Raw genomic sequence first — 26973 nt, 5'->3', positions numbered from 1 at the left:
GAGATAAGGACCCATTTGAAATTTACTATTTTTAGTCAGCTTTGAAAGAAAAAGTATTTGGTTTAATGACATACTTACTGAAACAGAAAACAAGTTGTATTTCTTCAAATTATTCTTTGGACCAATAACATACTGAGACAAGTCAAGATTTTCTAATGGAAAGTCCACAGAGGTCTGCAGCTTCTGTTTCCACCTACCATCATAGGAAAAGCTGCAAAGCCAAGCATTACAGCAATTACATGACAGATCGAAGACATCAGAATGAACACTAATTCATTTATTAACAATCTAGATTTTCAGCCACGACCATGAAATCCATTTCAGTCACACACTCAGAATTTTAATGGTGGAGAGACCTCTTACAAACATTTGGTTTCATTACCATTTTACAAGGGAGGAAACTGAGGTGCATATGTACTGAGTGGCTTGCCAAAGTCAAACAGCTGGAGTGGCAGAGATAGGACCACACCTTGGTCCTTTAATCCCTAGACTAGCTAGACTTGTTAGATGCATCCTCTATAAAAGTAAAAAGTTCTAAAAACCAACATTTATAATGCCAATCACTACAAAAGTACAGAGGAAAGACTGAGGAGAGCTGCTTAGATTTAAGCTTGCACTTGTGGGGAAATGAGAGCTTGGAAACAATGTCATTCCATTACCCTGGCACACTCTGCTCCTCAAATACCAAAATACTGGTGTTTTGGTTGGTGTAACATGGTTATTTCAGAATTATTTTTAAAAGTCTGAATTCTGAACCTTTTATATCGTTAGATACTCTTAAGAATAGCATGCAGCATTAAAAACTTTAACAGAACAAATGTGTAATCGTTTCTGTAGTGTCTACCTCTACCGTGCTCAAGAAGAAAGGGACAACTGATGTAACAAATTTTGTTAGAAAATTTACACAAGAGCAATTTGAACTAGTCAGTGTTAAAATGAACACAACTGCCTAAGAATCTCCAGTACTACAAAATAAAACAAAAATTATAGCTCTCAAAAAAAAGACGGAATTTTCTTTGTAAAAGTTTTTCAAAAAAATGAATCAGATACCAGTCCACAGATGGATTACATAAAGACAAAAGAATCAGAGCAAAAGACCCAACACATTTTACGACTCTCTCCCTTTCCTCCTCCCACTACAACACGCCAGATGTTCTTCCCTGGCTGGAAAAATCTGCACAAAACTACGCCTGCACCCAATAATGTCATCCTTAAAATTTTACTTTTAAAATAACACTTTAAACACTCATACTTCATTTTCAGCACAGGATTAAATCAATCTTATGTTTAGTTCAGTGTTTGAAAAACTTTTATCTGCTAATATGTTAGAGTTACACTATATAACATTTTAACATTTTAATATATTTTCTTGATGTTTTGTAATGACTTACAATTTTTATACTGGAAATGGAATAACTTAGTTTCCCTGACTTTTTAAAGGCAGAATTACATGAAAGACTGGTGCTGCCATTTTGCTCTGTGACGGCTGAAGTCTCATTATTTCTGCCTTATTTCTCTGGAGATATCCTAACCAGTAAATCTTCCTTGATTATGCATCCTTAGTAGGCAGTGCCACAACGTGACCTGGAATAAAGGATGTAGAGTCCCTTCATCTAAACTGTACAAAACAAGCAGAAAAATGTTTGCCCTTTACCGTTTCAGATGCACCAAAAGCACAGGTGGCAACTTCCAGATTTCTATCTTTTTCAGAGAATCCCTTCGGGCTCTGCAATGACTGCAGTAAAACCTGTTATTATCTGTGAGTTTTTCTTCTTTGGAAAATAACCTAAGGCAATCCTGGAAGGCAGAAAGAAGCAGTAGATACTCATTAATTCATTCCTTCAACACAGTGTCCTTAGGCTTCTATTCATAAGTTACTCTGCCAGGCATGAAGGACAGAACAGTAACTAGAACAAAACCGTTCTCGCCCTCACGAAGTTTGTGATTTGGTGAGGCATGCAGAGCAAGCCTGAAATGGCACCGGAGTGTGGCGAGTGTGCCTGTGGTGACAGGAAGTAGCACTGCATCTCCCGAGGGCACACACTTCTACCTGGGAGCCCAGGGGAGCCCTGGTGGAAGAACTGACATCCTCAAGGAAGTTAGCACGAGAGGGATCAACAAGAGATCTAAACCACACTGCTGTGGTATGGAAAAGATTAGCATTCAGGCTGTCTATAGCTAATCTTTTATAAAATCCTGTTTCCTTTCATATACGCGTAGATCACAAACACTATCTCCAACAACTATTTTAACACTGATAAAATATGGTAATACCTGGTAACATTTTAGTGAGTAAATACAAATTGCAAACAAAATATTTATTTGATATCCCCATGTAAAGCAAGTTCTTATAAAAAGCATACCTAAACTAAAGTCAACACATAATTTCCAAGTTAACTTAAAAAACTTCATTGCATCCACTGACAGGCCTTGAACAATCTAATGTTGTTCTTTTGGTTTGCACTAGGATGCGAAAGAAAAAAATCCCTGTGCTTTCCGTCTGCCTGTGTGGTGGCCCTGGATTGAATAGGGGACTACATCTGTGGGGGGGACTTCTTCAGAATACAAACTTTAAAAAAACCTATTATTTAGCCACTCTGAAAGCATATTTAATAAGAAACTTTTGTATCTTTAAAAAAAATTCTGGTTTGGGGAATTTTTTTCTAGTCTACATAGGTCTAATTAAAACAGTTTATGGGTGATTTTCACCTATAAAATGTTTACAGGGGTAAAGAACAGAAATAAATTGCTGAAAGAAGTGCATCTCTATCTGTATATAAATAGGATTTTTATTCCGCAAATCATTTTCTCTCAGTTATAAACGTACCTGTAATGTACATTTACTTGTGGATGCTAGTGGTAGGGACAAGTACATGAAGGCCTCAAATGTCCTAGACTTTTTGTGACAGGTGAGGCACTGTACTGTGGATTTGAATTGACCCTGAAAAAGCGCAACAATAATAGATTCATTGAGCTGCTTGTGTTTCTGCCAAGCATATTCTGCTGCTTTAAAGTCATCGAGATGATCATTATTTTCTTCTTTATGTCTCTTCCGATTATCGGCCTGGAAATAAGATTTTTAAAACTCTGTATTAATATCTCAAAGCCAGCATTTAAAAATAAAGTTGAAAAAATATACTAAATACAAACTTTACAGATTCAGAAACACTTCAGATTCTTTTCATAAAGGCGTTCTAATCTCATTAAGTACTACAAAATTCTAGCTAAAAAAGCCTCCCAAGAAACCAAAAACCCACTTTATCAAAGGGGTGCAACATAGGGGAATTGCTTAATAAATTTGTATTTAAAAAGAGAAGACATGCCACATGCAGTTACAACTACACAGATGTGATTTCGCTGTCCTAGTCTCAGGGATGGACATACACACTAAATACATATTCATGTACATATGCATGTATATGTGAGTATGTATATGTTCAGTGGGAGACCTCAAAGGTATCTGAAAGAGGGGGACAACCTGGTGCTAAAAAGACTCAGCAGTATTTAAACAGATTGGTCATTTATGTAGATACATGCTTCAATGTAGTTACATGGAGTAATTCTTATTTTAGGAAAACATATAATAAGAATATAGTAATACATATAGATTATAATAAATATATATAATACGCAATAATATATAAACATAATAGGATGTTCAGGCTGTCTATAGCTAATCTTTTATAAAATCCTGTTTCCTTTCATATACACATAGATCACAAACACTGTTTCCAACAACTGTTTTAACACCGATAAAATACGGTAATACCTGTTTAGTGAGTAAATATTTTATTCACTAATGAGTAAATACAAATTGCATATGCTTCGTTTCAAATACTAGGCCTATCAGATTTGTGTTTTATAGCTCCACACCTTACTACAAAGTCACTAGACATGAACAACCACCAACCATAGTTTTAAATTACTGTAAAAATGATTACGGCCCTGGCCTGGGTACCTCAGTTGGTTGGAGTGTTGTCCTGATACGCCAACATTGCAGGTTCGATCTCCAGTCAGGGCATATATGGTCAATTTTTAAAAATTAATAAATATACCAATATTTTTAAAAATGATTACAGTGCTGAGCAATGCTAAAGAGCCTTTACAATTTAGAAAAATCAAATTTCTTACTTTATTTAGATCTTCGTGGAGACCATCCATTAGGAACAGAAGTAGCTCTTGTGAATCCTGCTGGCTGTACCCTGCAAACTGGTCATTGATCTTCCCAATGGTGGTTTTAAAGTCTTTTGGACTGATATACCTGTACTGTCCCGTCCACAGTGCTTTCATGATTATGCCAAATTCTTCCGCCACTTCACCTTTATGCCCCAACAAATTTGACCTTGGCAAATAAAGGTATAAAAAGCAATACAGGAATTGTAAAAAGTCAAGACCAGTGGGCTCCTGATGTCAACATTAAACTATGGACATACTATACACCTACACTACAATGCTTATTCACAGGTTTACTGCCCAGTACTCAACCAAACCCTACTTTGATTACACTCCTCCACCTCGCTTCTTTCTGATGCCAACCCTGCAGTTCTGTCTTCGCCATCAGCAGGCTCTAGTTTGTGGCAGTAAGGTTCTTGCCTTCTTGCACTGCTCCTTTCCTGTCTGTCCTTCACCAATCAGAGGCTTGTCTCTACATCTTAAGAAAAATGTTGAGTTACACTACATTTTTACTGTAGTAGAAGTATTTTCGCCTTTCCTAATTTGACTTCTCTGGAAGGAGCTGGGTAGTTTACATCATCACCCTTTTAACATTACATTGCAAAAAATAAGAAATTTCTTTACCTGTTAATATCATCCTGGTAACAATTTCGGTTGAAATAATCAGCTAAATGTGGAGCATTACATAGGCACTGCAGTATTGAGTTCATGTAACAAGTATTTCCTAAATTACGAAGTCCAGTGAGAGCTGGTCCAGATCCTCCAAACACAGGATTGAGGTTTCGAATCTGAGAAGCAGAAAGCCTTGTGATCTCCGCTTTAGGGTAGCATGTGGGCCTGAGAAAGAAAAAGTGTGCAAGATGTCTTAGAATGCACAGCAAGTGAAAATAAAGTTCAAATTACAAATGGCAGCAAACTCCAGCATGTGTACACAGTAAACTTGTAAAGTGTTAATAAGTTGACTCATAAGGTACTAGGATCTTACAGAACACTTAATATCTACGTGACATAGTCTGTGACCTTCCCATGAGACGAATACCTTTAACCTCTTATGTGGGTCCATGGTTCTTACAGACATTGTAAGGTAGATTCTCTGCCTTCTCATGAACAGGTAGGGGCTTCTAGTCAAGAAGGCTCTTTCAAACTCCTTTAAATGGTCCTAGGAAGTTTAGTATTACCAAATGTTGAACTCAATAGAATGCCAAAAAAGGGATTATTTTTATATACACACAGGGGTGGGGGCAAAAGTAGGTTTATAGTTCATATGGAAAATAGTACATAAATAAATAATAATACAAGAATAAAAACTCTTGTATTATAGAAAAACTCTTGTGTTTTGTGTACTCACAACTGTAAACCCACTTTTGCCCACTCCTGTATACTGTTGTGGAGCAGATCAAAGGAGGCAGAAGTTATTTGGATACTATTCCCTGAAGTCAAGAGCTCTGCTAACAAGTATGGTAGCCACTAGCCATAGGTGGTTATTTAAATTTAAAATTAAAAACAAAAAACAAAAAAACCCAGCTCCTCACTTACATTAGTCACAATCCTAGAGGGAGGGAGACAGAGAGGGGCAGAAACATCTATGTGAGAGAGAAACACAGACTGGCTGCCTCTCATATGCACCTCAACCAGGGACTGAATCCACAACCCAGGAATGTGCCCTGACGGGGAATTTGCTCTGTGGGATGATGCCCAACTGACTGAGCCACACCAGTTAGGGCTGAACTACTTCAGCCAGCTTTTTTTTTCACACTGTGTTCAGGTGTTTGAACTCATGAACTCTTTCTCTGTTCAATATATGTAAAAATATATAAGCTGCATATATGATACTTTTTAAAACTGTCAAATTAACAAATTGTATTAAGAATGATGATGCAAGAAGGAATTAAATCTCACCAGTTTTAATAGCAAGCCCTAAAATCTGTAGCTAGATTTATGATTAAAGAAAAAAATCTCCACATAATTCCCTAATTGGCGGGGCAAATTCTCAGAAGGAGTATGTATCAACTACATTTTTGGGAAGTATTACCATAGGGGTCAAAAAGATTCCCTAGCTGAAATTCCTTGGCAGTCAAGAGGATGTGTATTATAAACAGGAAAACAAAGCCACTGCCATTTACAGTCATACCTTGGTACACACTTGTTGGCTTCAGAACTTGTCAAACCCCGTACTTTTCGCATTTTGATGAGAAAAAAAATGTTTCAGCACTCAGCACTTACTCGGGACTCATCGTATTTGCCAGAACTTGTATGAGTCATGAGGCCGCCCCACAAGAGAAAATGCTTCATCATTCTGTACTTATCGGTTACGGCGCTCATCACGTGTTCCAGAATGAATTAATGACAAGTACTGAGGTACCGCTGTATTGACACTTCCAACCATTCCCCTCTCCGAAAAGGTTAAGTTTAGAAGTGGTTACGTGGACTTAAAAATTTTCACATCATAACCCTATCAGTCATGAGCCAGAGCCATTTGAGAATTCAAAAAGGGATAAAGCCAGGAACACATTTAAATGAAATACTGTTTTTGGGAAACTTACACGAACCTACTGATCACTACATGTGAAGAGAACAGCAGAAATGCAACGAGGGAAAAGGGAACAGAATAAGGATTAGGAGCTGATACACAGTACAATGCTTGTTATTTTAATACTATGTAAATTTGCTCCCTTATTACTGGCTAACTAAAAAAAAAGTTTAGAATTTGAGAGCTGCACTAAGGCAAACTCGATAAGCCTATAAATTATGGTCCTCAAAGGGAGATTTAGGAAGTTTGTGAAAACTTCTAGGTGGTCTATGGCACGGTGTGGTAAAATATAGTAACATATATACCTTTATATCTACATTAATACTTATGATAGTCTTCTCTGATATATTTAAGTTAGCATTTGGGAGAAAAACCAAGGACATTTTAATCTAGTGATTTCTTTCTCCCCTACAGTAAATAACAATGGCTGGCGGAGCCATCCACAGAAATTTCTGACTCCCTGACATAAATAAGCCGGTACGTTTAGAGTAATTTTCAAATATAGCAGATTATTCTAGTTTTAGGAATTAAGATAAACTTACTTGTTTTCCCGATTAACTGCTGGAGTAAGTGCTGGCTTCCTCTTCTCTTCCTCTTGTATGGCCTGGGTTATATCTGGGGAGGAGTAGGAGCGTTTCAATTTGGACGGTTCCCTGTCCCGCTCAGCAGGAATCTGTGGCTTGGCTTTGTGAGTTGGAGGGGTGGAAGGAGGTGCAGGTGACGGAGCCATTTCCGGTGGATACATTTGAACAGTGTTGGAGGGTGAATGATAGTAACGAAAAGTTCCAGTGATCGGGTCGAGAAACTTGGTTGGAAAAACAAAAAACAAAAACAGGTGAAAAAAACAATGACCATTACATGAACAAAAAACTCACTCAAAAGTATTCCACTGCTAAATTAAACTTTTGGATTAACATCATTTGAATAAAACGGTGATAATCAATTCTCTAAGTAAAATTCCAAAGAATTTAAAGTTTTAAAGTAATACATTGTTTCTAAATGGCAAATGCCAGGAATGCTTATATATTACAGCCAGCATCCCAGGTCGGATATTCAGAAATCTAACTTGCTGTAATTAGGGAAATGAGCTATGTCTTCCATAGTAAAGAAAAAGACCTGACTGTATTAGAGAAGATGCAGAATACAAAAACAAAACAAAATAACCTCTTTTTAAAAAAACAACACAATGATCATGTTACTTATTTCTGTGTTAATTTTGATTTTTACCTTGACCCAGCCTGAAGGCAGTCCTGGTACGATCCTCCCCATTTCTTCACTTCGTGCTCTTGTCAAAGGCTCTCGAGCCTAGTATTTAAAATAAGAGAAAAAAATCTGATTTTTCAATTGAATTTTGTCACATACAAACTTAAGCCACTTGTACCAGAGAACCAAAAGCCTGTGTTGGCTATCCTTACTATTTTTAAAACAAGCTCGAACATGAAGAATTATATATCTATTTTCTCAAAGCCCAAATATCATAGGAAGGGGAAGAGGAGTTGTGCGTGCACAAGCCTATAATGACAGTGGTCTTTAAAAGTTTCCTAAAAAGACAAAAAAAGAAAAAAAAAAAAGAAAAAGAAAAAAAAAAGAGAAAAAGACAATTCTATTTCTAGTTATCAACCCCAAAGGAATGAAAACATATTTCCACACAAAAACACATATGCAAATGTTCACAGCAGCACTGTTCCTAACAGCCCAAAGCAGAAGCAACCCAAATGTCTATCAACGGATGGATAAAATGTGGTACACCCACATGAGGGAATACCACTTAGCAATACAAAGGAATAAACTATGGGTATACGTTCTACAACACAGGCAAATCTCAAAAAAAAACTGTGCTAGATGAAAGACGACATATACAAAAGACTTTACACACGCACACACATAGATAAAAAAAAAATATATATATATATAAAATATAAAATGATTCCATTTACACAAAATGTCCAGGAGATATATCCATGGAGAGAGTAGATGGTTGCTGGGGCCTGAGGGTAGGAAGAGGGAGTGACTACAATCGGCACAGAGATCTTTTTGGTGTGGTGGAAATGTTCTATAATTGTATTGAGTGAATTGTTTCACGACTCTGAACTGAAATCACTGAACTTGTACTCTAAACTGGGTTTTATGGTATGCATATTAAAGCTCTTAAAAACAAAGGCAGAGATGTTTCATAAAAGACCTAAATATTTCAAAAATTGTGATAAAAAATATACGTAAAATGTACCATCTTAACCATTTTTAAGAGTACAGTCATGTGGCATAAGTATACTCACACTGTTGTGCTACTGATCTCCAGAATGCTCTTCATCTTGCCAAACCGAAATTCTGTGTCCATCCCCTCCATCCCAGGACCCCTGCCAATCACCACTCTAATTTCTGCCTTCATGGATTTGACAGCTCTAGGTACACTATGTAAATGGAATCATACAGTTTTCATCCTTTAGTAACTGGCTTATTTCACTTAGCGTAACATACTCAGGGTTGATCCATGCTGTACCATATGTCAGAATTTCCTTCCTTTTTAAGGCTGAGCAATACACCACTGTTTGTAACATACCACAAACATGATTTGATACCACATTTGTCTATACATTCATCTGTTGATGGATGTGTACGTTGCTTCTGTCTTATCACTGCTGTGAATAATACTGCTATACAAATGAATGTATAAATAGCTCTTTGAGGCCCTGCTTTTAATTCCTTTAGGTATATATCCAGAAGTGAATTTGCTGGCATCATATAATAAAACCTAAGTATTTTTTGATTTCATAAAATTAACAGAATGTCCATTTCATACAATGAATAGAATAGAATAAATAGGAAGCATGTAATCATGCAAAAACCAACACAAATCAGCTATCAAACATCGCAAAAATTCCCTCAGAGAGTAGATCTTACGATGCAGAATGAATGATATGGTAATGGTAACCGCATGGTTATAGTCCATGTTTTTCTCCCACCCAAGGAACTACTTACTTTATTTCTTTCAGTCTCGTCTGTATTCTCTCTAATAGTTCCAGTCTTTAGAATTCCACTTTCTGGCTGTCCTTTAATCTTAATAGGCTGTAAAATTATTAAGATTTCAGAAGGGGGGAAAAACATTTAATTTTCCCCTAATATACACCTACCCATCACTAGCTGATATAAGCAAATCCATCAGACTGAAAATGTAAAAGGAGAAAAAAGTGAGGCCTCTGAAAACTATGCAATTTTGCTATCAAAGTAGATTCGTTTAAATTAAAGGTGGTAGCGCCCATGTGGCATTTCCTAATACTAAGGCTAAAGAACTAAAACAAACTTAGTAGTAGATACACAATGAGTAACATTTAAATTATAAGTGCATGTAAGTCCTGATTCTCCTATAAGTAAAGCATTAGTACATGGGCTTCATTTCCCTGGCTTTGGGTGTTTAGAAAGGTGTTTGTATGGCAACTACATTTTTGATAGCTAAGGCTACCTGGTAAATGTTCCCTGGGTACCTGAAGCATTAATAAAAATTGTTATAGTTGGCGTATGCCTGAACTGCTGCTTGAGAAGTACAGAAATTAATAACCTGAAAATATGGTGTCCTACCTTCCATCAAAAGTAACTTTCACACTACCTAAAATGTATTTCTATTTACATGTACATAAGTAGGGCTATAACTAACTATTCCTGTTATTATAAAGACTTATTTAGGGTTCAAAAGGGAAAGGCATTGTTAATTGCATAATAAAGAAAAAAATCAACAAAAAATAATAGAGAAAAAAATGGACAAAAAGTAGTTACAGAAATCAATTTTGGGGATAGCCCAGAGCAGAGAAAACCAACATTAACTGGGTTGTTGTTAGTATTCTTGATTATGTGAACCAACAAACAAAATGACAGATTTGTCACTGGACATATTCTAAGCAGATACAAACACTATCATATAAATATTGGGCATCTAATTCCTCCACACTGAAAGAAAGATAATATTTCACTCTAGTCTTTTGATGATTATACATCAAAAATAAGAATGTAGCTACCTATTCCAATTATTAAAAATATGTTGCATTTCAGACACAAAGAGCAATTCCATTACCAACCAATCAAAGGAGAGTTGGTGAGCAAAATGTAGATGAATCAGTACAAATCTATAACCCTCTAGAAAACTACTTAAAATGCCTACCCTGTGTTTGGAATGCTACTGATTTCATCTTTTTATGTGCATTTTATTTCACTTAGTTGGCAATTTATACTGTTTGTTTCTGCTTACCTTGCCTGAACTTGAATCTCCTGCCATGGAGGCAGGGGGCACATCGCCCACTGACTTTTTTTGTACTTCAGGGGGTAGACACCTTTTACCCTTATCATCCACAGATTTCTTGGCATCGGTAGTTTCATGTTCACTTTTGCATTGTCTTTTTACTCCTGTTATTTCTCTGCCCCTCATTGCTGAGGTTTCTTTATCTTCTTTATTGGCCTGTTCACTGTCTTTCTTTTCCATTTCTTCTTTTGCCTTTTGTTGCTTCTCTGTGACTTCATTCTCTTCAGCTTCCTGTTTCTTTCTGGCTTTTTGTTCCTGTTCTTCTCTCCTCAGTTTCTCTTTCTGTTCCTCTTGCTGTTTCTCTCGAAGTTCTTTTTCTTGTTTGTTTTTCTCCAATAAAAGAGCAGTTTCTGCATGAATACGAGCTTTTTCTTCATCTGTTAACATAGCAGTTGGAGGGGGAAGTACTGGCTTTGTGGAACGATCAGGAATTTTTCCATTCTGAGGAGACTGCTGCTCATGATCTGCACTTTCAGATTTTACTCTATGATCTTCAGGCAATCTGACTGCCGGTTTTTTAGTACGATCAATCTATAACAAATAACATAATAAAACATACTTTTGTCAAAATCCAGGAACTCAGTTCTTGAAATCAAGTCATGATAAAACAACCATCACTTTGCGTGGAGACAACATTTGCCAAAATATCTATTTGCAAATTACCCGATGTCCAGATTTCTCATAAGGTGCTGGCACTTACTTCCTCTTGATTGCACACCCAGATGAGTTCTGGATGTGGAAGAGTTCATTATAAAACACAAAGCCTAGAGCTGGACATAGCTAGTCTTAAGTTCCATTTCCACATATTCAATTGCCTTCTCAGTGACTCCATGTGGTGTCTCATATATATATATCACAAACCTAATAAAACCAAAACTGAAATCTACACTCTCCCCCTGCAAACATGACTGTCTCATGGATAGAATCACTAACCAAATACCTCAAATTGGACAACGGAGTTTCATGGTCTCCCCTGCCCTTATGCAGTCTGATGATTTTCATCCTGTATCTGCCCCTCCACCTCCATTAACACCAACCAAGTCCACATCAACATTCTCTCTACATAGCTTCTCTTGCTCCCTTCTATTTCTCTACATTGTGGCCAGAGTAATCATTTTAAAGCACAAATGTGACTATGTTCTTCAGCTATTTAAAACCCTACTTTAAATAGCAACTGACCATACTCAGATGACATCTAAAATCCTTACCACGGGAGTCTCGTCTCTGCCTATCTCTCCAATCTTATCTCATTCTATATATACTAGCCATACTTTCCTGTTTTAAAAAAATTGTATTGAATTTATTGGGGTGAAAATGGTTAGAATTATATAGGTTTCAGGCATACAATTCTATTAACACATCATCTGTATATTGTATTGCGTGTTCACCATCCCAAGTCAAGTCTCCTTCCATCACCATTTATTTCCCTCCCCTTTAGCCTCTTCTACCTCCCGGTATCCTCCTTTCCCTCTGGTAATCACCATACTGTTGTCTATGAGGCTTTTTTTCTTTCCTTAATCCCTTCAACGTTTTCCACCCAGCCTCCCCAAACTCCTTCCTTCTGACAACTGTCAATCTGTAGCTATGGGTCTGTTTCTATTTTGTTGTTAAGTTCATTTTGTTCAATAGATTCCACATATAAGTGAAATCATGTGGTAGTTATCTTTCTCTGACTGGCTTATTTCATTTAGCATAATGTTCTCCAGGTCTATCCATACTTTCCTTAAAAAAAAAAATTCCTCTCTGATGACTAGTGAGTGATGCTGAGCATTTTTTCATATGTCTCTGGGTCCTCTGTATGTCCTCCTTGGAGAAGTGTCTGTTTAAGTCTTTTGCCCATTTTTTAATTGTTTTTTTGTTTTGTTTTGTTTTCCTGGAGTGGAGTCATGTGAGTTCTTTATATATTTTGGAGATCAAACCCTTGTCCGAGGCATCATTAGCAAATATGTTTTCCCATACAGCTGGTTCTTTTTTCATTTTAATGCTGTTTTCTTTAGCCATGCAGAAGCTTTTTAATTTGATGAGGTTCCATTTGTTTCTTCTTTCCTTTATGTCCCTTGCTCTAGGAGACATATCTGTGAAGATGTTGCTGCGTGGAATGTCTTGAGATTTTCCTTCTGATGTTTTCCTCTAGGACTTTTATGGTGTCACAATTTATATTTAAGTCTTTTATCTTGAATTTATTTTTGTGTATGATGATCAAGTTTCATTTTTTTGCACGTATCTGTCCAGATCTCCCAATACCATTTGTTGAAGAGGCTACTTTTACTCCACTTTATGCTTCTTCCCCTTTTGTCAACTATTCATTGACCATAGAGACTTGGGTTTAATTCTGGGTTCTCTGTTCTGTTCCATTGGTCTATGTGTCTGTTCTTATGCCAATACCAGGCTGTTTTGATTACAGTGGCCTTGTAACACCCATCAGTAAATGAGTGGATCAAAAAACTATGGTACATTTACACAATGGAATACTATGCAGCAGAGAGAAAGGAGCTCCTACCCTTTGCAACAGCATGGATGGAACTGGAGAGCATTATGCTAAGTGAAATAAGCCAGGCAGTGAGGGACAAATACCATATGATCTCACCTTTAACTGGAACATAATCAAAAAAAGAGAAAAGCAAACAAAATATAACCAAAGACATTGAAATTAAGAACAATCTAACAACAGCCAGAGGAGAGGGGGAGGGGTTTTCAGGAACTATTATAAAGGACACGTGGACAAAACCAAGGGGGAGGGTGGAAGCAAGGGAGGGAGGTGGGTTTGGCTGGGGTAGGAGGTAGTGGTGGGGGGAAAATACAGACAACTGTAATTGAACAATAAAATAATTTTAAAAAATTAGACCTGGCTGGCGTAGCTCAGTGGATTGAGCTCGGGCTGTGAACCAAAGTGTCGCATGTTCGATTCCCAGTCCGGCTACATACCTGGGTTGCAGGCCATGACCCCCAGCAACCACACATTGATGTTTCTTTCTCTCTTTCTCTCTCTCTCTTTCTCTCTCTTTCTGTCTCTCTCTCTCTCTTTCTCTCTCTCTCTCCCTCCCTCCCTCCCTCCCTTCCCTCTCTAAAAATAAATAAATACAATCTTTAAAAAAATTACAGGGAAGAACAAAGAAAAAAAATTTCCTCAAAGATGCTATGCTCCTTCCCAACTCAGGCCCCTTTACATCAGCTGTTCACCTAGATAATTCCCACCACAATATTAAATCTTGGTATAACTATCTCTCTCTTAGAAAAGACTTTTCTGATCCTTAAAACTAGCCAAGCCCCCTAATATGTATCCTCTTAATACTGTATTCTTTTCCCTAATAGAACTTGCTGGGATTCTGATGGAATAACTACAATTATTTGTTCAAAAGCTTCTTCCCTCCTAGAATATAAGTTCCAGGAGGGGAGAGATTGTGTTGGACATGTAATAAATAAATAGAATGCTGTGAGAATTAATAAAATATTCCTAAGAGATAAGATCCTAAATATAAGTTGAGAAGTAAACTATCCAAATTCCTGATTTAATGAGTTAAGTGTTTATTACCTCAATTTAACTGCAAACTAAACCTATGAAATTGTTAGAAGCATTGCTAGCATGATTTTTTTGAGAAGGCAGTTTACTAAACAAAAATGAGAACTTACAAAAATATCTGGCAACAACAACCTGCATCGTGTTCTTATAAAATAAATCATATGTTTTCCCAGTAAAAAACAATACTGTAGGAAGAAGTTAGTGAAGAAAAATATCATTCATTTGTTCCTCACTTCTTTTTTTCCCGTTCACTTAAAAAAAAAAACAACCAAAAAACATCTACTCTCCCCTGTTGTTTTCTACACTTGAGAAGGAAGTAGGAAGAACCACTAGAACATGAGGTTGGATAGAAACCAAAATACATTTTTCCTTAATGTTAAAAGGGTAGCTCTGACCATGTTCCTTTCAAGTTTAAAATCCTTTAAAGGGTTTCATTGAGCCTACAGGATAAAGTTCCAATTTGACCCAAGTCTCTCTTGATGCCTCTTGCCCATCTTTCCAATCTCACCGTTCTCCCACAGAGAACTGTGTCCAAGCAGTCACAACTACTCATTGGTCCCAGAGCCCATGCTCTGAGCCTCTAGTCATATAATTTTCTACTGTCTTTTCCATTCTCAAATCTTACTAAACTCTTAAAGCCCAGATAAAAACTCCATGACGACCTCCCTGATACCCTCAGGCAGAATTTGTCTCCTTGCTCTGTGCTCCAGTAACTATTAGAACAATTATGATATTCTGCCTTATGCTATGGCTGATTTTGTACATATGAATGCTAAAAAAATCTTACTGAAAAATGCTAGGGGAGAATTAGTTAACCTTCCCTTACATAAAATCTAAGAGAAAAATGCTGCAAATTTTTATTGTAACTTCTTGGTTAAAATTTTTTAGACAATTATTATTAAAACATGCCTATAATTTATGTGTCAAATTCTAAGGAAATGGAACTAAAGTACTGTTTCAAAACCAAAATACCAACATCACATATTTATCACCTGTAAACCAAACAATTTGGGAAAATATTATAGATTAAATAATAATAAAACCCCCACAAAACTTAAAAGTGTTCAAATTCACTGTAGTAATAATATAATCTTTTATTGTCATTGCCTGTAGTAACTGGATTGCCAGCTGGGTTTAAAAATCCTTCACACTATTTATTCTAATACTGCTATGGCAACAGAACTGAATTATAACAAAAATATTTTATAGCAAAAAAGGTACCAAAACATATACATTCTTCTCACTGATAGTTTTTTCTAAAATAGTAAAGGTTATATATAAAACTTCATTTCTATGCTATATATTTAATGTAATATTCAAAGAAAAGAGATAATAAAGTTAAAAAAATTCAAGATTATACCTGTGGAAAATTCCTTACAATAGGCACTGGCTGACTTATGGGAGAAACATCAGACTTAGAAGTAGCAATTGCTTCCAACGGAGTTGATAGAGTCAATGGTCTCGTTCTGTCATCTTGATCATTTATCAATTCTATATTTTCATCCACTGCTATAGGAGGAGGTGGCATTTGTGCAGTAGGTTTCGAAGGAACTGATTCTTCCAGTGAGGGATAAGTAAAATTCACTAAAATCCCCAAAAGAATAATAATAAATGGAAAGAACAGCAAACTCCATAAACAGAACTGAAATATCTCACTCATATTATAGGTGAATAGTTAAATGTAAGCAACATGAGGTGACAACAATAGTTTTAATAATTAGTCTTAAAGAATTAAACATTAACTTACAGGCTATATGGACATCATGTATTTCTTATGCCTGAAAACAAAATGCTACCTAATAGCACAAATGCACACACTATTAAGAACATTATCCTGAGAACATAAATTTAAAGTTTATTTTACTGAAGAATTAACTGTAAACAAAAATTCTCACATACATACATGAGATAGACACCTCTTTGGTCTTGCCTCGTGAGGGTGGAGTGACTTTAGCATTCGTTGTATACTGGGGGTAGCAAAGGAGCCAGTTTTCATAGCCTCCTTCTAAAACCAAAGGCTCATTGTGCAGGACGGTTTTACTTTCCCACTATAAAATAAGGAAATAGTGTTTTTAATATGGCAGCTAAAAGTACAACAAACCTGAATTTTAAAAGTGCTCTCTTCGCCCTGGCTGGCATAGCTCAGTGGATTGAGCACGGGCTGCGAACCAAAGTGTCGCATGTTTGATTCCCAGTCAGGGTACATGCCTGGGTTGCAGGCCATGACCCCCAGCAACCGCACATTGATGTTTCTCTCTCTCTATCTCCCTCCCTTCCCTCTCTAAAAATAAATAAATAAAATCTTAAAAAAAAAATAAAAGTGCTCTCTTCAAGATTCATCTTCTAAATGTTAAAAAAAGGAGAGCTGAATTAAAAATTCAACATTAAATGAAACAAATGGATGCAGTTTTTACAACCACACAAGTAATCCATGATATAAGAAAAATTTATATGCAATAAAAATCATCTAAAACCTTACAACCCAGAGATACCACTTTAACATGTCAGAGTTTATTCTTAGCTTTCTATGAAGAGGCATACTTTTTAAACTTCATATTTACAAAACAATGAAACTTTTATGATGCTGCTTTTCTCTTATTAGCCTTTTATTAATAAAGAGCTATAATTTGTAATGACCAGCTAATATTCTATTTCATACACACATTTACACATAAACACACACATATCAAAACTGAATCCATCACCTGAACACTTAATGTTATTTTTCCCAGTTAATTATAAACAATGCTGAGATAAACATTGACGATTCTTCCTTACACATTCACACCCAATTAACTTCATTAGGAAAATCTCTGGAAGTGGAGTTATCGAGCCAAGGCACATGAACATTTTAAGGCTCTTATATATTGCTAGTCTTTGAAATTATCTTAAAAAAATCTTTATATTCTGTAGGATAATTTCCTGGGAGTAGAACCAATGGTTTAAAAGTTTGGTAGATGCTGTCAAATTGCCTTTCAAAAAGACACCACCAATTTATATACTTATTAGCAAAGTATGAGAATGCCCACTATAAATCTTTACAATTTTTCAAACTGGTGGACAAAAATGTTAACTTGTTTTAATTAGCATTTATTTGTAAAGCTGAACATCTTTTAATATGTTTATTAGCCATTTATATCCTATGATTTATTTTCATCCTTTGCCCATTTTTCTATACAGTCAACTATTAGTAAACAATAAATGTACTCTGAGTATTTAGGAAAAGAGGTCTCTGTTGTATGTTATAAAATCTGTCTTGACTTTTACATCATTTATGGTGTTTTTACACAGATATATTGACCTTCCTTAATGGTATCCTGATTTAGGATTAAGATAATAAAAATACCTACTAATACTTTCTCCTAGTAGTTCTCTGTTTCATTCAACACATTTACGTGTGTCTTTGACCAATTTGGAGATTACTATGGTCTAAGAAATAAGAAAGGGATCCTCTTTTTTTAACTTCCTGGCTAGCCTGCTGTCACTAAACCATTTGTTTCAATCAATTTTTTTCTCACTGATTTGTTATGTCACTGTTATCATACAGTAAATTTTCAAGTATCTTAGGTTAGGATGAACTTATGAAATTCTCCTTTTGTAGGTCAAAACTAGGTAAACATTGGCAGTTTTATATATCAACCTCTCTTTGTATATATTTCCAGATTCCCTATTTAAAGAAAGTATGAACTGATTCAAAGCTTTTAAGACTGCCCTCCTGGGAGGCATGTTCCATCAATCCTACCAGCAGACTGAATTTTATTCTTACCACAATCTCACCAGCATTCAGTGTGATCACTGTTTAATAATTTAACAAATTAAATGGAGTATTTTGGGCCCTGGCCAGGCAGCTCTGTTAGCTGGAGTGTCATCATGATATGCCAAAATTGTGGATTCAATCCCCAGTCAGGGCACATACAAGATCAGCCAATGAACGCACAAATCAGTGTAATAACAGACTGATGTCTCTATCTCCTGCTTTCTCCCTCTAAAATCAATCAATAAAAATAACAAACAGCATTTTTATCTTGGTTAATTGTATCAGTAACAATGGCATTCATTGTTTCAATTTGCATTTCTCTGATTACAGGTTGACCATTTTTATGATTTTATCACTTATATTTTCTCTGCTGTTTATGTCTGTGCCCACTACTTATTTTACCATTTTATCTGAAGTACTTTTCTTATTTATTTATAAAAACTCTTTGGATTTTTGGTAGTCTTAAATCACTGCCATATTTGTTGCAAATATCTTTGTTTGTCTTCCATCTTCTAATTTTATGGTATTTTTTCACATCTAAGTTTTAATTTTATGAAGTCAAATGTATAAGTCTTTTTTTCCTTACTGACCTCTTCCTTTGTCTTTATGTTTTATAGTCTAATTCTTTTTTATTTTTTTCACATTTCTTATTGTTGTTCAAGTACAGTTGTCTTGAACAATCAAAAATGTGAAAATATAGCCCTGGCTGGTGTGGCTCAGTAGACTGAATGCCAGCCTACAACCCAAAGGGTCGCTGGTTTGATTCCTAGTCAGGGCACATGCCTGGGTTGGGGGCCTGGGTCCCCTTTTGGAGGCCTATGAGAGGCAACAACACATTGATGTTTCTCTTTCTCTTTCTTCCTTCCTTCCCATCTCTCTAAAAATAAATAAATCTATTTTTTAAAAAGTGAAAATATAATCTAATTCTTAAAGCCAAAAAATAACACTCTTTTCAGATGATTTCTATTTCTGAAAATTCTAACATCCTACTTTACATAGAGAAGTTTACAGTTATTTGGTATATCAAAATGTCTTTTAATGTAAATTTGAAAAATCTACAACAAGCCTAATGAATTTCTTGTCCTTAAGATAAACTAGTCCACATACCTCTACCAACCAAAGAAGCCTTGCAATTATAGTAAACTAACAAGGAAACTTGCTAACCTTGAAAAGTGCATCTTTCAGACTCCGTAGAGTTGTTCCAACTTGTAAATCTTTTGTAGAACTAAACCAGTCAAGAAGTACCACATAATGCACATTCCCTCTCTTCTTCCATATGTCTTTAGAGTCATCTGGGAGGTTTTCTTCAATCCGACTAGCAGTGACTCTGAAATGTATTAACATTTGTATTGGGGCAAAAGTAGATAAGAGGTCCTAATATACTAACATAAGACACTGAGTTTTGTTCTACAGCCTGTAACACACCATGGCAAACTTTGAGACAGGTTCCTTTCTGAGGTCAGACTGTGTTAAGATACTATATACCCTAAAATGTTTAACAACTGCATAATATAGGAATATATTTTAGTATTAGATACTAAAAGAAGTAGACACAATTTTGACCCTTTACAAAAAAAGGGGGACCAAACCTGGAAACAGAGGGATTCATCTGAGCATCTCTCTCAGCCAAGTATAAATAATCGGGGGATCACCTAGGTAACATTATTTATATTTCAGTTTTCTGTTACCTATACAGATAATTAATAGTTAATTAAATGCCCAAATATTTACTTAACACACATACAGTACTTACTATGTGCCAGGTACTATTCTAAATGCTTTATTCTGCATCTCACTGACTTCTCACAACAATACTATAAAGTAGGTATCGTTACTCCAATTTTATAGATGGGGAAACTGAGACACAAAGAGATTAACCAGCTCAAAGTTACAGCTTCCAGGTGAGGCCAGAATTCAAACTCAGGCAATTTGGTTCATGTCCACAGTCTTAGCTGCTTCATTGTGTTGGCTCTTACATCATCACCTGGGAATATTATCAACTCTATGTTAAAGCATGCTGTTCACTTCCTCTTTTGCTCACAGAATTGCTGAAGTTCTTCCTAAAGTCCTTACTTACAATGGGCCTGCCACGTGGCTCCTCCCCCAAATCCTATTATCTCAAAGTCCTCAGCACTATGTACTTTGTTGTTAAGTCAAACTAAATGGTTTATTTTTTAAAAATTCCATATGTAATAATGTTGTTTACTGTGCCTATTAGAATATACAGATAAAACGAATATAAAATATTGCTTCATAATAATTCTCACCTGATATATTGAGATCGGAAGGATACTTAGTTAACAAAAAAATGAGAAAAATTGCAATGTGATATTAAGGACTATTCCTGACTACAGGGATATATTTGCCTAAACACTGTTTATCCAAAAACCCAAGATTAGTATTCTGCAGAAAACACTTTGGAAAACAATAGCATCAACCAGTATTTCCCAAAGTTCACTCTTTCATGTATTATCTTCACACAATGCTGCAACTTTGCTCTACCTTGACTATTATTTAATATTTTAATTAGTTAATTTAATTGAAAGTGATCCTTTACTTAAATAAATTTAACAGGAAAATGTATATTCCCATATACATGGAAAAACAGCATCATATCCAATAAATAAGGGATAATCCTAAACATAAATAGATCAATAAATAATGCTATATTCACCTAATAGAGTGCCATATAGTAGTAAGAATAAACAAACTACAAGTGCACACAATAACACAGATGACTCTCACAAACACTAGGTTGTGTACAAAAAGCCAGACATAAAAAACTATAGATCGCATGATTCCATTATATAAACTACAAAACCAGACAAAAACCAATCTATTCTGTTAGAAGCTGGTGGTCCCCTGGGCAGGTGGGGATATGGGAGGTAACTGACAGGTGGCATATGAGGGGCTTCTGCAGTGAAGGTGTTGTTGTTTCTTGTCCAGATACTAACTAAATGGATGTGCACGGTTTTTGAAAATTCACTGGGCTAAATACTTACATAAGCATTCTTATCACTTGAATACTACATTGTTTTAAAACTTAAAACTAGACAATGAAAAAATACAGTAATCACCATCACTTAGCTATAGACACTGCAAGCTCTGAGGTGTGCTTTCTGGTAAGAAAGAGAGATCAGCAAGTATTAAAAAGGAATGCTAGCACCAAACTGAACTTCTTTTAACTAATTCAGAAAGACTGAGAGAGAAATTAAAGGGGAATGCTTTTCTTGGCATGCAGTTCACTGTTCCTAGTTTTTTACCTAAACTTATGTTGAGTTTTACAATAAGTCTAAATCTCATGTTGTGGGAAACAATTAAACTCAAAATATAGTCACGCCTACTTGATTACTGATTAGAGTAAGCTCTCCAATCTCATATTTAAATAGTGTACTATTTTACAAATCTGTTTAGTGGTTCACGGTAGAGGAATGATAGAGGGAATGCAGAGGCCACCATGTTTTGTTAAAAAGTAATCATCAACCTAAGCTATTCAATTAAAAAGTCAGATAAAATAAATAGCTAGACAGACTGATACATGAATTAGACAGCATATTTACAATGCATGCTATTTTTCAGGTCAAACAATTAGCAAACATCTGCAATGCACCCAATATTATGCAAATTTTACTTCCTAATTTAAGTAATGTATCTTCTTAATATTAAGTTGATGCTACTATGGACCACAGACTTTACCTAATCCATGCCCATACACAAAGACCCAGAAAGGTTATATAACACTCAAAACAGTGAAACTAGCCCGGATCTGGAGTTTTCACTCAGTCACTATTGTGATAGTTTCTAATATACAATACAACTATGCATATAACTTTAATTTCATAAGTTAAAAACTTCTTATCAAAAAAGAAAATTTACTTTTTTTAGGTCCTTATAAATGTCAGGAACTACGCTAAATGTGTGTGTATAAAATTTCTCATTTAAACTTCTCAGAACATCTGAGATAGGTACTATAATTCCCCCATTTTATAGATGGAAAGATGGACTCCATCTATAAAGTACACCCTATACTCTCTCTTACTTAGCTATACTGCTTCTTCTTCAAAAAAGTACTTGTGTATTCTTTTATCACAAATAATAGTATGGGAAACTGAAATGGAAAAAAAAAAAACCAAAAACCCAGTCAATTAGATCACAACTTTAGTCCACTTGGTGCATATATTTCAAAAGCTTGCACATAAAAAATAGTACAAGAAATTAGTCTACAAACACCTGGGAAGAGAGAGCATGGACAGACAGCTTCATTTCTCTTCTAATAAGACTCCAAATGCCACAGGTAAGAGAAAATAGGCAGACTGGAATGTCTTTTACACTACTATTCAGAAAGGGTGAGGTATGCCAGTAGGAGCAAAAATTGAAAAGGTCAATGGGAAGGAAAACACTGTTTTGTCACTTAGACTGGATGCTAATTATTAACATTTATCACTATCCATAGTTTACCATTTTATCTAAATACACAATGACTCACCCTGGACTGATGGCTTCTTCAGGAACACTGTGAGAGTTTGAAATATGGGAATTCTGATAATCCTGCATTCTCCGAGCATCCATTATAATCAAGCTGATGTTTTCATCCATCATCATTGTGTATAGTTCCTTTGCTGTGATTGATCCTTGGAATCATGAGGAATAATATTAGTGACAAATAACACCCAGTTCTATCATAGTACTAAATACAGAAAAGCATAGCTTTTTCTTGAACAGTGAAGTGTCCTTGTCACATACCCACTACTCCATTATACTATTACCTTTTAAATTAGCATTACATATAACATGTGTTTTTGACATTTATCAAGAAACTAAGTAAATGTTCTGTTAATAAAGACTTAAATAGCAAAACTTGCTGTTGAGTTTATAATTACTTCTAGTGTTGGCTCTGTTAGTGGCATAAAATAAAGGAAATTAATGTAGTATGACACAAAAATATTCTATTTTTTAAAATTAAGCCATTTTAACCCTGGCCAGGTGGCTCAGCTGGTTGGAGCACTGTCCCATACACCAAAACTTCGCAGTTCAATTCCTGGTCAGGGCACATACCTAGGTTGTGGATTTGACCCCCGTTGGGGCACGTATGGGTGCTCTTCTCTCTGTCCCTTTGTCTTTCTCTAAAATCAATGAGCATATCCTCAGGTGAGGATTAAAATAAAAATTAAGCCATTTAAAAACTTCAACCAGAAGAAACATCTATGGCTCAAAAATTCTTGAAAAAGTCTAAATCAGGGGTGTCAAACTCATTTTTACAGGGGGCCACATCAGCCTCATGGTTGCCTTCAAAGGACCAAATGTAATTTCAACTCCTTAACAGTTAAGGAGTAGTTACATTGACACAGTGCCTAAAATTATTTTGGCCCTTTGAAGGCGACTGTGAAGCTGACGTGGCCCCCAGTGAAAATGAGGTCCAAATTCTCTTTTTAAAGTCTCTAAGGGGTTTTCTGAGGGCTATTTCAGATTTTCGAGTATGCCTGGAGCCACAAGCCTGTTACCTGTGTTCCATGAGAGAGGCTGGCAAGCGAGGGCCTCCCGTTTTCACTGGAACACAGCTATACCCATTTGTTTATACTCTGTCACTGGCTGCTTTCACACCATAGCAGCAAAGACCACAGGATCCCCCAAGCCTAAAATATTTACTATCTAGCCCTCTGATTTTTAGTCAAAATAAATAGTTGCTATATTGCTATTTTCCTCTTTCAGCTTGTACAACGTAAAGTAAAAGATCAAAAAGCACTACGAGGGAGCTTAATATGTAAAGAACTATTTCTTCAGCAGTGAGTTATGAGAAGAGCATAGTGACAGTATCTCCTAAGCTAAAATATCCAGCTGTTAATAACCATCCTACTTGCCCTTTCTAACAACCAAGATCATTTTGACAATAAATGATCTAAGAAGATTGAGAACAAACCACTGAGATGAATAATACTGAAGTAGGATGAGATACAAGGGAACACATGGATAGAAATAAATCTTAGAATGAATTGATAACAGCTGTTAGGAATATACCTTACTAAGTTTATTTGTTAATTGTTGTGTGGCAATATTTTAAAGAATTTATTTTTATCGTTATTTTTAGCGTTACAAAAAACTGATGTTTAAATTAAACCCTTTCTGAGAGGAAAACTTAGGCAACTGCCCAAGTCTTGTTCTTCAGGCCATATATGTGTGGCTAGAGCACAGACACCACCTGTAGATAATACCAAATTACTGGTTTAGATTTTTTTAAGGGAGTAAAGAAAACTTTTAAATAAGTCTTCAACCTAGAGTTGTAAGTAGTAATAGCTAATACTTATATACAGTTTACTGTAAGTTTCATATACACTAACTCGTTCAGTCCTCACAATAACCCTGTGACCTAGGTGCTATTATTATCCCCCTTTAAAAAGGGGGAGTTTAGTTACAGAGATTAAGTAACATGCTCAAGATCATATGGAAATGCAGAAGAGGAGCCAATGTTCAAACCCAAGCAGCCTTGCTCCTGAGAGTCCATGCTTGTAATCAGTATGCTAAACTACCCCGAAAAGAAAACAGTGACCAACATAAACTGTGGTTTTGATGTTTTCAATTGCATATTATCATAAATAAAATCCATGATATAGAAATTCAGAATGTAATACACTGTCAGTATATTGGTACAGGCTGGGAAAACTAACATAGCTTGCATACAGATTAGACACAATATTAGAATCTCAATGTATAAAATCTGAAGCTAATTTTGATTAAAAAGAAGATCTGAGTAATAACCTAAAAGAACTCTCTCTTTCTGTACACACCTACCTTTCTCTGTAGTCTCATTTTTTTCATTCTTTTCACCATTTACCTATTTCGTAAAAAAAAAAAAAAGCTTCAATTTTAATAGAAACAAAAATGTTCATTAAAAAAAAGTTCAACTTTTATACTTCATTGAAACTGAAAACCTAGAAAATGAAGGGCTCAGGGTGCTGGCATTTTATAAAATACAGACAGATATGGCATTACCATGTTACTCTGTCAGTAGTTAACAGCTGAAGTAACTACCAGCATATCTGAGTCCTATGAAATTTCTTCAAAATTTTCTTCAGTTATCAGCTAAATATAATTTAAAACCACAGACTGTTATAAAAATTTACTATTTAATTTAATGAAAGAATATTTCTTTCAATAAAATAAAAAATGGGCTATTCTCTAGCATGAATCATTCAAAGTGATGAAAGGGAAAATCTAAAATGAAACTGTAGGACTACTCTACCCAGCAAGGTTATCATTCAGGATTGAAGAAGAGATAGTTTCCATGACAAGCAAAAACTAAAGGAGTTCAATACCATGAAACCAGCAATACAAGAAATGTTAAAGGGACTTCTTTAAGTGGAAAAGAAATGGCCAGTAGTAAAAATAAAATAATATTGAAAAGAAAAGAAAACAATGATAAAGGCAAACATTTAGTAAAAGTAGTGGACCAACCAAATATAAAGCTAGTATGAAGGTTAAAAGACAACGTAGTTAAGATCATGTGTAAGTAACTATAATTAAGGAATACAGGCATACACACTCACACAAAAGGTGTAAAATATGTCCAAAACATAAATGTGGGGGGTTAGGTAAAATGTAGGGCTTTCCAAATAGTATATGATTCCACTTACATGAGTTATCTAGAGTAGTCAAATGCATAGAGACAGAAAATAGAATGGTGGATGCCAGGAGCTGGGGGGAGGGGGGATCGGGCAGTTATTGTTTAACAGACACAGAGTTTCTGTTTTGCAAGATAAAGGTAGTTCTGGAGGTGGATAGTGATGATGTTTGCACAGCAATGTGAATGTACTCAATACCACTGAACTGTGTACTTAAAAAACGGTTAAGGGGTTAAATTTTGTGCAATGTGTATTTTACCACAGTGAAAAATTTCTAAAAAAATGTAGGGACCCTACCTCCCCATCTCTGGGAGGGTAGGAGCCTAATCTCCATAACTGAAAATTAGCACACACAGATAACCTGTCACGATGACCAGCCTCCCACACTAACACACTCCAATACTTTTCCATTAAGCTAATTAGTGTTTAAAAATCCTCCCATGTTTTGTTTAAGCACTGTTGAGTTCGATCTCTCATATTACAATAATCTTGAACAGTCTTCATTAACATTTTTATAAAAGAGCTTTCAAAATGCAGTTTTAAGCAAGTGTCAATTTAAAAGAGACTGCAAAAAACACAGCTTGTTACATATGAATGTCATGGTAACCACAAACCAAAAACTTGTAACAGGACCAGCTGAAGGTAGAATTCCATTCAATTCAATTTCTGATTAAAAAAAAAAATCAAATTTTACCCTTGTTGCCTAGAAGTATGTTGTAGTTATATCTCAACTTTTCTTAAGCAAATAATCTGAGAAGAATCTTTTTATTTCATAGAATAAATCTGAAATACCTTTTGGGTTTTGTCTTTGGAATCTAATACATTTTCCAAAGAACTCTTAGCCTGATGTGTCACCATCCTCTCTTCCTGCTTCCTGTCTTTTCTGTCTCTGCAGTTGCTCTTCCTCCTGCCTGTCCTTTTCTTCAAGTTTTTTCCGAATTTTGGCTTCTTCGTATCTGTTGAAAAATGAGGTCAAGATGTCTTTTATTGCAACGATCATAGAAAGTAAAGGAGTTTCCATTACATAACACTAGTACCCTGCCTGGGTACATATTTTCTCTCTCCAATTGTATTCAATGCCGCCAC

At 35.6% G+C, this 26973-nt stretch overlaps 1 protein-coding gene and 1 non-coding gene across 2 annotated transcripts in view; one reads left to right on the top strand and one right to left on the bottom strand.

Moving 5' to 3' along the window:
* USP8 (ubiquitin specific peptidase 8) overlaps positions 1-26973 on the bottom strand; it is a 62532-nt gene that overhangs the window by 930 nt on the left and 34629 nt on the right. The window contains 16 exon segments of the mRNA XM_028505535.2: positions 79-211; positions 1655-1797; positions 2828-3064; positions 4132-4342; positions 4798-5010; positions 7246-7508; positions 7931-8008; positions 9683-9769; positions 10944-11525; positions 15875-16098; positions 16418-16562; positions 19436-19598; positions 22758-22902; positions 25058-25100; positions 26680-26733; positions 26735-26843. Of these exon segments, the coding sequence (XP_028361336.1) occupies positions 79-211; positions 1655-1797; positions 2828-3064; positions 4132-4342; positions 4798-5010; positions 7246-7508; positions 7931-8008; positions 9683-9769; positions 10944-11525; positions 15875-16098; positions 16418-16562; positions 19436-19598; positions 22758-22902; positions 25058-25100; positions 26680-26733; positions 26735-26843 (2830 nt within the window).
* Positions 2412-2542, top strand: LOC114493660. Its single transcript, XR_003684273.1, has one exon. It is a non-coding gene; the product is annotated as a small nucleolar RNA SNORA31 (small nucleolar RNA).

Source organism: Phyllostomus discolor, chromosome 1, assembly GCF_004126475.2.
Source record: "Phyllostomus discolor isolate MPI-MPIP mPhyDis1 chromosome 1, mPhyDis1.pri.v3, whole genome shotgun sequence".
NCBI lineage: Eukaryota > Metazoa > Chordata > Mammalia > Chiroptera > Phyllostomidae > Phyllostomus > Phyllostomus discolor.
This window is presented reverse-complemented; position numbering and strand designations above follow the sequence as displayed.